This window comes from Sinocyclocheilus grahami, unplaced genomic scaffold, assembly GCF_001515645.1.
Source record: "Sinocyclocheilus grahami isolate Dianchi unplaced genomic scaffold, SAMN03320097.WGS_v1.1 scaffold126.1, whole genome shotgun sequence".
NCBI classification, from domain to species: Eukaryota; Metazoa; Chordata; class Actinopteri; order Cypriniformes; family Cyprinidae; genus Sinocyclocheilus; species Sinocyclocheilus grahami.
Genome location: NW_015505305.1, coordinates 2269268 through 2280836, shown reverse-complemented (window position 1 = coordinate 2280836; position 11569 = coordinate 2269268). Strand labels below are relative to the sequence as shown.

General features: G+C 35.5%; 1 protein-coding gene across 1 annotated transcript in view; it reads right to left on the bottom strand.

The window, feature by feature from the left end:
- Positions 1-1128: 1128 nt before the first annotated feature.
- LOC107590296 (mitogen-activated protein kinase kinase kinase 15-like) overlaps positions 1129-11569 on the bottom strand; it is a 30603-nt gene continuing 20162 nt past the window's right edge. Inside the window, exons 20-29 of the mRNA XM_016279006.1 lie at positions 9831-9839; positions 8177-8354; positions 6572-6746; positions 6304-6489; positions 5847-5952; positions 5203-5434; positions 4495-4610; positions 4004-4113; positions 3788-3915; positions 1129-2152 (exon numbers count right to left, since the gene is read on the bottom strand). Coding sequence (XP_016134492.1) covers positions 2032-2152; positions 3788-3915; positions 4004-4113; positions 4495-4610; positions 5203-5434; positions 5847-5952; positions 6304-6489; positions 6572-6746; positions 8177-8354; positions 9831-9839 — 1361 coding nt within the window. The 3' untranslated portion in view covers positions 1129-2031. The remainder of the gene's footprint in view (positions 2153-3787; positions 3916-4003; positions 4114-4494; positions 4611-5202; positions 5435-5846; positions 5953-6303; positions 6490-6571; positions 6747-8176; positions 8355-9830; positions 9840-11569) is intronic.

Sequence of the window (11569 nt, the reverse complement as noted above, 5' to 3'; positions counted from 1 at the left end):
GTCTGCAATAACCACTTCATTTGGATAGCTGAGCATCAAATATGACAACATGCACAAAAACAAGGGGATTTCATTTCTAAATTAGATTCGGCGTAAAGAAATTACACATTGGTCACTTTCATTTAAATGTTGTTTCATATGCAAACATTCAATTTAGGCTAATGCTCGCAACAATTCAGTGAGAACGAAACAACAGACTATTTCTTAAGTTCAAAAAAGCCAAACAACATAGAAATATGTTATCTGTCACATGCACTTTTTTCCATGCCATGTGATAGCATTGTGTGAGGCCCAGGCGGAAATGTGTGTCATTTTTTACTTAAAAACTTCCCTCTCCACAGCAAGCTGCTTGCTAAATTGAAAAACTTTCCAAAACATGGCGTGTTTCCAGAGAGCAGTTGAGGTTAATTATATTAGCGAAAATATGCAAAATGTGCAGGTGTGACCTTTAGGTAAAATCATATCACACTGTCAGAAAGCATAAAAATATGGTTGAATCTAAAACAATAAGCTCAATCACACAAAAAAACAGTAACACAGGGACACATTTGAAAATTTACAGAAAACACTTTCCTTTACAGAACAGGAAATGTTACAGTAACAATATAGGTCATTTTAAAATATTTCATTTCCATTTCATTCTTACGTCTTTTTAAATAACTTTTAACATTTATTGTTTTTAAATGTACGTCTTTTCCTTTTGACAATGTTCCCAGCGATTGCAACATTTTCCACAGCTTAAACTATGCCAAATATTTGAATGCAGTCAAATGACTTGCTTTAGCTAATAACTGCCATGTGACATTTAATGGGAAAACAATTTGTTTCAGCCATTACAGTAGCTCGGGAGTGTAAGTATTTTGCACGTCTGAGCTTTATTCACCTGAAGTGTTCTGCAATTCAGAGAAACAAGTTGTCTCCGGCACAGCCTGAAAATCCAGTTCACAAATCATTTAAGTCAAAAGTAAGTGAAAAGTATCGTTCATCGTCATATCACTTTCGGTGCACACAGCAGAGAAATCATTTAAATAGCTTCGACGGAACACTGGTGCTCAAAGTGCTACCGTTCCCACAATAGTTTGACGTGTACAAGTCAACATTCAAACACGGCAGATGAAAAGTTCAAACAAAAATGAACAAAAAATCATATATAAGAATCTGTAAATCCTGGATAAGCACTTTTGGTGCTGTGATCCATTCAGACTATAGAATGAACCTGAATTTGAACTGCTACTGACACAAAAGGCCCCTTCATTCTTAAGAAAGAGGATATATGTTTGTAAAAAGTGGTTGGCGGTTTAAGAAAACCACTTGGTATGCCTTCAGCAAGCCTGGTCTTGCACATTTTTACAAAAAAATAAAAATAAATAAAAAAAAGACAGTCGAGCAACACTTGAAGTACAAGCAACTATTGAGTGCCATAGCTACTCAAATTGCAACTGAATGTTATGACTAGTTCATGTTTATTTATCTACATACTGGGGTAATTACATCCAAACTTTTCAAAATACATCTAAAAGAGGCTCTTTAGCCCTGGTCCGAGAGGTGTGTGGTCATTTTGTACAGACAGTTCCTCAAAAAAAAAAAATACATACATACATACATAATGTTTTATAATGAATAATACATTTTCCAGACTTGTTAAGCTAAAACAAATATAAACATAGATTTTCTCATTTAAAATGGCATGATCTGAAGTCCTACGTTAAGTAGGTAACACTGTTTTGCTCTGCCGTCCTAGGCCCATTCCCAAGTCACTTGGAGAGGGTCACATGACCCCTCTTGTCCTGGCAGTGTAAAAAATCGGAAAGTGCAGTCTTTCCTAGATAGAGCCGTTTACATCCTCATTGCTTTTCCTATTGAAATCGAATGGAAATGAGATGGAGAGGCTGAAAACCTATACTAAAAATAGCACAAAAACATTAGGCCATAGCTGTCCAACTGGGGCAGAGCATGACATAATTACAAGGTTTGGGCCAGTAAGGGTCTCTCATTATAGGGATGTTTGTGTGAATGTATTATAATGCTGGCTCAGGTGTCAGTTAACAGCAACCTCTCGCTGCTTTCATCCTTCTGAATTTCCCTTGTCATTTTAAGCCCTTTATTACGGTGTCTCTGAATGGCTTTCCAGATACGACACAGCGCTCCTCCCCTATAGTGGGAAATAAATTAAATATTTTTTATTAATTGCAGACAACTGAAGCTAGCATAATAACTACATGTGTGCACTTCTGGGCCAAAAAAATGGGCCAAACCGGAAAATGGCTAAACTCTAAGCTTCAAATGGACTTAACCACAAATTACTTGCAAGAATTTGGCACATGCATTCCTTAAAAAGCCATTGCTGTCTCAGAAAAGCATCAAAGACAGAACAAAGTTCAATGCATTTCTACCACAGTGAAGCACGGAGGAAGATGTGTTATGATGTGGGGAGCCTTTTCAGCTGCTGGTACTCGTGAGCTGCTTCATTGTGAAAAGTCAAGTAATGCTTTGGAGTATGAAAGAATACTGAAGAATGTGCTTCCCACAATTGAAAACTAGTCTAAAGAGGAATGATCAGATGTTATTTTTCAAAAAGAAAAAATGCTCCTGCCTACACTGCAAAGACAACCAAGAAGTGGCTTGAGAACAAGTCCATCAGGCTCATGTTTTGGCCTGGTCAGAGTCCAGATTTGAACCCCATAAATAATTTTTGGTCTCTCATTAAACCCCAACTAACTGAGAGAATATTTTTCAGCTACTCGTGAACAGTCTGAAGCCATCAATATTGAGTGGAACAACATTGACTCATCTTCCTGTAAACATTAGTGTGCAAGTTTACCCACACAGCTTAAACATGTAAAGAAAACAAAGGGAAAAGCTGTCTAGCACTAAATTACTTTATCTACAGTATTTGCGAAGTTTTTGCTAATTTCCAGACCAGTGATTTGTGGTTAAAATGGTAAAGCATGCACAATTAAAAGTACCATTTTGGCTTGGTCCATTTTTGTTTTGTTTTGTAGTTTATATATATAAATGATGAATATAAAATGTATATAAAGTCTATATAAAGTTGAAATATCCTTTATTATAAATATATTTTACAATAGATTAGATTTAAATAAATGAAAAAAAAACATTCAAAGGTTTGTGGTCAGTAAGTTTTTTTTTTTTAAAGAAATGAAAACTTTTATTCAGCAAGGGTGCATTAAACTGATCAAAAGTCAGAGTAAAAACATAATGTTACTAAAGATTTCAAATAAATGTTGTTCCTTTAAACTTTCTATTCATTAAAGAATCCTGAAAAAAAGGTCACAAATTTAAGCACAACAGTTCAACATTGATAAAATGTTAAAAAGAAATTTTGCATCATGTGACACTGAAAACTGGAGTAATGTCTGCTTTAAAAAAACATTAAAATAGAAAGTTTTCTAAATTTTCCATAATATTACTGTTTTTACTGTATTTTTCATCAAATAAATGCAGTCTTAGTGAGTATAACTTTGACTTCTTTCAAAAACACACCAAATTTTTTGAACTGTAGTGTATATAAATAGTAGAAATATTTTATATTTCAAATAATATTATAAATTTTATATATAATTTCATTTATTCATAATGGTTCCAGTTATTTATTATATTTAATATTATTATAGAAAACAATAATAATAGGTCCAGTTATTTATTTAATTTTATTATACTGTATTTATTCCATTTCAAGTGGCTCACCTGACTAAAAAATTAGGGCCACATTATGCAAAGGAAGAGTATACACAATCAATCACTCATTTACAAATTAAGCCCTCACCTAAGCCTCAGGCAGCGCAGGTCTTCTTTTGTAACATCGCAAAGAATGTCGTTGAGCGTAAAATCTTCTTCAACAAACTTGTCAGACACAGACAGAAACCACAAGAACTTGGCATGAATCTTCAGTTTCTTTATTTATGGAAATTTAAAAAAGTGAGTAATTTTCTAATCGTGGGAAAGACACGATATAGACAGTGTTCAGTGTGATATGTTTCACCTTGTCTATGGTGTCAGAGTCGGCACCCTGCTCCTTCAGCCAATCAGTGAGCTTCTTGTCAGGCTTGGGATGTGCGGCAATGTGAAATATAGAGGGGGTTGAGGGCATCTCTGTTGAGGGCAAAGGACGGATGTAGGAATATTAAAGCACAGATGCTAAGATCTATCTAGACAGCATTTCAAGACTCACATTTGCATTTGAAATTAGTCACTTATTGGGCTGTCATTTCGAAAGTTGGTAGGAAGGTAGCAGACATTATGGCGGCTCACTAGTTTTCTTTTAACAGAACTTGTATTTGTTTTGTCCTATAAACTGGTTGCAAACAACTCTAAAGTTCAGAACAGGACACTGGAAATCAGAAAGAGGTGAGTTGACACTTTCTCTATTACCTTAGCATACAGACATGCATGTGATTTCAGTGTAAATAAAGAGAGTGAATGGCTTATAAGTGAGTCTAAATCAATAAATGTGTGTGATTTAGCACAACTAACCTGCAGAAGGCTGTTGTCTGATCCTGATAAGCTCAATGTCGTGTACCCGCTGTTGGAGAGTTTGTCTCAGTACCTGCTGATATTCTCTCTCCTTCTGTACCAGTTCTTCAAGCAGCCTGAAGAGTAACATTGAAACACTCTCCCTCAAACTACTGAAGCATTAAGATCACATTTCACTGACTAAATCCAACAAGAAAAGACAAAACGTCATAAAACTATTAAGCTCTACATTCAGAATGCAAAATTAAAACGGGAGGCTGTTTTATCTTGTATATAATGTGCAAAGAGTAACAATGACATGTGCTGTTTTTCACAAAAATACAAAGTAAAACAAGTAAAATACACAGTACAGTAAGTTTATTTTGAGAAATTAAGTATTCATTTACTGTATTATTCAGAAAAGTGTCAAGTGTCATCAAAAGTGACAAAGACATTTCTGTTTAAAGTAAATGCTGTTCTTTTGTACTTTTTATTTATCAAATATTTTTGAAAATATTGAACTGTCATGTATATTTGTAGTAAATAATGTGAAACAGATCCATGACTGGGAACAAATATTTAGTATATTTAGCTAATATTTTGAGTATTTTTTTTCCATTCACTCACCATTGGAAAGGGTGGCAAAAGCGTATTTTGTGTACGGTTTATATTTAACTGCCTTAAATAGAATGATGGTAAGTGTTTTTTTTAAGGAATCATAATGTGTACCTGCTGGTTTCCTGTTTGAGGCGTCCAAGCTGGGCTCCCAGCGGGTGCTGTGGCCGCTGAGCCTCATGGGATATGACTGAACTGAGGGTGCTGACTCCAGACGTGAGGGCTTGATCTTCCTGGGTCGTACGTGCCACTGATCCAAAGTCCCCATCATCCTCTTCATCAACTTCATCTGCGTCCTTATCTGCACCCTCACTTTCCGATGCAGGCCCAAAATGTGTCAGTAGCTCTAGAAGAGAGACAGATGCAAAATGAATCACACAGTTTCTTTGATGTTCCTCAGAACAGCAAGTCCTCTGGTTTCTAATTTTCCTTCCCTCTCTCTCTCTCTCTCTCTCTCTCTCTCTCTCTCTCTCTCTCTCTCTCACACACACAGGGTGCTGTGGCCGCTGAGCCTCATGGGATATGACTGAACTGAGGGTGCTGACTCCAGATGTGAGGGCTTGATCTTCCTGCGTCGTACGTGCCACTGATCCAAAGTCCCCATCATCCTCTTCATCTACGTCATCTGCGTCCTTATCTGCACCTTCACTTTCTGATGCAGGCCCGAAATGTGTCTGCAACTCTAGACAGATGCAAAAGCATCAGAACAACAAGTTTTCTGTTTTCTCTATTTCTGTCCCTCTTTCACACATTCACACCTGGAATTAAAATCGTAACAGCTGCCTGTACAGCCCGTCTGATGATGTTGTCCATGGCAAACATCCAGTGTGGTTTAATGTGGTGGTTCCTCAACACTTTATTTACCTGAAACAAACAGTGATGAAAGAAGAATTTTAATCTCATCTCTTTTAAACCAAACACAGGAGCATTTATTTGAAAAATAATTTTTTATAACATTATAAATGTCTTTACTGCGTGCTTGCTGAACAAAAGTATTCATTTATTTATAAAAAACAAATCTTCCTGATCTCAAACTTACTAATGTAAGTTATGTACTAAATGTATGTCCAACATCGGTATTTAAGGTTTTAAAAATGTATATTGCAGCATAAATAGGATTTTATCAATAGTGGATCATGCCTGGGTAGGAAACTGAGATTGTATATTGAACAGTAGCAGTCGAGAACAATACTATTTATACTGCAGTCAACTCACAGAGTCCTGGAAACCAAACAGAACCAGCTGGATCTGGTTGATTGATGTGCTGTCGAAGTCCAGGTCCAGCTTGAGTTTTGAGATAGTCATTGCCATGACACGTCGCTCAGGGCAACGTATAAAGTCCCGTAAGATGCAGATGATCTGTTTAATGTGGTCCACTGACAACTTCAGCTCCTCCTGACCCTAAAAGACAAGGACACAATCCTCACTGTATGATTCAGTCCATACACCACTAACACACAATCAGATACGCAGGGATACACACCTGGATGTGGTTCTCCATGAGGTTGGACGTCACCTTATCCTGGTCCTCATTGAGGACCTTGTAGAGTATGGCACGTCTTTCACTGTCTTTCTTCAGCAGGAAGAGGCCAGAGTCGCTGTTCTCAGAGGAGGCTGGAGAGCTGCGGTCTTCTGCTGTAGGACTCTCATCTGGAACACTGAATCACACACATTTCACACTGATTCACTAAGAAAATATGAATCTTAATAGCTTTATGCAGATGTAACATTATGTACAATGCAATATTGTTCAAAAGTTTGGAGTCGTTACTTTTTCAATGTTTCGGAAAGATGTCTCTTATCCTCACCAAGGCTGCATTTATTTAATCAATAATACGGTAAAAAAAGAGTAATAGTGTGAAATATTATTACAATTTAAAATAACTGTTAATATATAACTAAATTTAAAACTTTGAGTAAATATAATATATATATATATATATAAAATAAATACATAAAATATATTACATATTATTATTTAAAAATGTAATTTATTCCTGTGATGGCAAAGATCAATTTTCAGCATCATTACTTCACAAATCATTCTAATATGCTGATTTGCTGCTCAATAAACATTTCTTATCAATGTTGAAAACGGTTGTGCTGTTTTTTTTCAGGATTATTTGATGAACAAATTTCAAAAGAATATATATATTTATTTGATGTAGAAATCTGCAGATACAATATAGTAGTCATTCAGTACCATGTTTTATCATCTGATGCCATCACTGTATCATGCACCTTTTTATATTTTATTTTTTAAGGCAGCACTATAAAATAAAATAAAAATCACAATCTCTGCTTGGATTTTACAAAACAAAAACAAAACAAATATTAAATTAAAGTAGAAAGGTGGTTATATTAAGGTGTGTTTCACTCATAGGTGAGTTCTCATACTTGTTGAGCTTTTAAATGTCAGTTTAGGCAAATTAACTAACTTTGAATTTAACCGTGTTAAACATTTAATTCACTCAAATATCAGTGTTAACTATGGAACGATATTCCATAACTTTAGCAGCCAAAGTATATATAAATCTGGAGTGGTGATTAAAAAACATGATTTCATTTGAGGAAAGAGGAAACGTGGTTAATGTGTGACAGCCCTGTAATTTGGTGTGTGTGTTGAAACCGAGGTCAAGAAGTGGTCTGTAAAGTCTTCATGGGATTATTTTATGAGCAACCAGAGAGTACCTGCTGTAAAAGGCATTATCTCATTACACACACGTACATACACCTGCCCAGAAACCACGGCCCAGCACACCTGTCTCCTCATTCCACCGCGTTAATTAAACAGCGTTTCCAAGGAGTCGACTAGCTGTCAGGACAGGCCTCAGCGCTTCATGCCCAGGAAGTTGATTTACTGTTGGTCTGAGAGCTGAAGCGGCCGCGGATTCTCAAGCTCCATAAACACAGTCACGTCATTAACATTCCAGATGCTAATCCAACACTCACATAAGCACATACATATACACACTTTCAGCTATGGCTGACCACTGCGTGACCTAAACTCGTCTGGACCGGTTAGCGGACCCTTGTTAGTCTTAATGAGGGCTCTGTATTCACCTTAGTGCTCATCTTCTGAGCTCACCTGAGGAAGTTTGAGTTGGGTGGTTTGATGAGGTTCTCTGAGCTAGAGCGTTTTTTCTTTTCAAAGAACACGTCTTGTTTGGAGTCGCAGTCGGGAGACACAGAGCCTGGTTCACTGCTGCTGCTCCCTGCGGCCTCCGTCTGCAGCTGTACTGGCAATGAAACACTGCGGATGTAGTCTAAAGGGAGGAAAACACCAACACGCATGGTCATGTGTTTACACACACATATGCACTTAAAGACAATCATTCAGACAGACTAAAGTTTCACAGCATTTTTGGCTTTTGTTTCCCCCCTGAAGTTTAAATCTTTGAAGAAATATTAACACAAAATATCTTTTTTTTTTTTTTAAATAAAAGTCAAGTGTTATATTATTAATTAATTTTACACATTTTATTTTTAGAATTAAACATTATATTAGAGCTGCCAATGCAAAATGTTCATTTTCTGTTATTAATTATAAAAAAGAACAGTAAATCATGCCTCCTATAGGCCAAAAATAGACTTAAGGTCAATGATATGGAAATAAAACCAACAATATATTCACTTCTAAAGTCACATTTTGTAATGCCTGTTCAGTGAGAAACTATAAATACCTTAAATAAATGTCTTAAATATATTTTCATTAGGGTTTTTAAATCAGATAATATTGTTATATGAGATTAATTAAGTGGATTAATTAAAACAATACAATCTTTTAATTGACAGTCCCAATTTAATTTAACCTGCTAGCATTCCACTGTATCACCCACAGTACACTGCGTGTTTTATGCGTTTTAGGCTATTTTTACAGGAATGCTAAGGGGTTAATTTAATATACTATGGCCTGGTTTCACGGACAGGGCTTAGACTAAACCAGGATTAGGCCATAGTTCAGTTAAGACATTTAAGTAATTTTTCATAAACATGCCTTAGAAAACACATTACTGGTGTGCATCTTGAGCCAAAACAAAGGCACTGATATATTTTAAGATCAGTCAGTGCAAGTTTCTTTCAGTTGACACAGCTCAGGCATTTTAGTCTGGGACTAGGCTTAAGCCTTGTCTGTGAAACCGGGGGTAAATATTTCTATCACAATATATAATAGCACAATATGGTAACATTTTACAATAAGATTTGATTTGTTATTATTTGTCAGCTACAACAGTGAATATGAACTAACAATGAAAAATATTTTTAAAGCATTAAATAATCTAAGTTGATGTTAATTTCAACATTTACGAATAAATTATTAAAATCAAAAGTTGTATTTGTTCATATAATGGACCTGAGCTAACAAGAACTAGCAATGAACAGTTTTATTAAGTAATGTTATCAAAGATGAATAAATACTGAAACAAATGTATTGTTCAACTAACATTAACTAATGGAACCTTATTGTAAAGTGTTACCCACAATGTTATAGATTTTTTGAACTCGTCCAAAAAGCTTCTACAGTAAGTTAAAACACTGGAACCAAATTAATAGTAAACCACAGAGAAGAGAAGGCAAATCAAAAATCAAGAGAATGAAGAAAAAGATATGGCGCAAAGAACCAATGAGAGCACACAAGGAGCACACACTCAGCACCATCACCAGTAACCAGCAAAACACCAATGATTATGAGCTTATGATCCTCAAGAACACACAAGGATACATAGATGGTGGATACAAACCTTGCCACACTGTTACACAGAGAATCCAAGCCAAAGCAGCCGATTGGATGGCATTAAGGAAGAAGGAGATATTGATTTATTAATATTTAGCCTGTACTATAATGTCTAATGAACAAAACTGGGAATACACCAGGCCTATAAAGCTATTTCTTTGCTCCAAATCCTAGCGAGTTGTCTCTGGAGGCATCACATGTGTATTTCCAGATACAAAAGCTGTTCCAAATTATACCTGAACCTAAGAGGAGACTTGAATGTTGATTATAAACTACTGTTCAAAAGTTTAGGGTCAGTAAGATTTTTTTTTTTTAAAGAAATTAATACTTTTATTCAGCAAAGATGCATTAAATTAATCTAAAGTGACCGTAAATACATTTAAAGTGTTACAAAAGATTTATATTTCAAACAAATGCTGTTCTTTTGAACTTTCTATTCATCAAATAATCCTGAAAAAAGTTTTATCACTGCATTCACAAAAATATTTGGCAGCACAACTATCCAAATCCTAGCGAGTTGTCTCTGGAGGCATCACATGTGTATTTCCAGATACAAACGCTGTTCCAAATTATACCTGAACCTAAGAGGAGACTTGAATGTTGATTATAAACTACTGTTCAAAAGTTTAGGGTCAGTAAGATTTTTTTTTTTAAAGAAATTAATACTTTTATTCAGCAAAGATGCATTAAATTAATCTAAAGTGACCGTAAATACATTTAAAGTGTTACAAAAGATTTATATTTCAAACAAATGCTGTTCTTTTGAACTTTCTATTCATCAAATAATCCTGAAAAAAGTTTTATCACTGCATTCACAAAAATATTTGGCAGCACAACTATTTCAATATTAAATTTCTTGAGCAGCACATCAGCATATTATAATGATTTCAGAAGGATCAATGTGACACTGAAAACTGGAGTAATGATGCTGAAAATTCAGCTTTGCATCACAGAAATACATTACATTTAAAAAAAATATTAAAATAAAAAAGGTTATTTTAAATTCACAATATTACAGTTTTTACTGCATTTTTAGCCTTGGTGAGCATCAGAGACTTCTTTCAGAAACATTAAAAAACCTTACTGACCCCAAACTTTTAAATGGAAATGCAAACATATAACTTCTATTTAATTTGAAAACAAAAAAAATTAATAAAAATAGGTCAGTGTCATTAAAAGGTTTAACCAAATACATTAAAAATGTCACCAAATATCTGTGTGGGTTGTATATTTTTACACTTACTAGAATATCAAGCCATTAGCTTAGCAACACGCTAACATCAAACTATAGTACGATTCTGTGTAAAAAGCTATTTAGGTTGCTCACTATGCTCACTATGTAGAGAGTTTTTCAAATCAATCAGTTTGGATAGCAGTAAGCAGCTCACTAGAAATTGGATCAGAGCTTGTCACTCACTAACATTCCTCTGACAATGTCAAAGAGAAATCGTGAAAGTTTTCTGAGAAAGCAGAGTGCATGTTTGTGTGAAACACCACACCCTGAGAATGCTTTTCATGGACAGCGGGATAGCTGACATGTGCGGCTGGATGGAAACCATTTGTGAAGGTAGTGTGAGGTCTTATTGTTGATTTTCCCAGGTCCTGTTGTTCCTACTCATCTTTTGTGTAAATTCAATCTGGACTGTAACCAGCCAGCTGAGGGCAGTTTGGACCTGTTGCGAGTATCCTAGACAGCGGCGAGATGCAGGCATGCTGGGCTATGGGTTGGGGGGGGGGGGGGGGGGG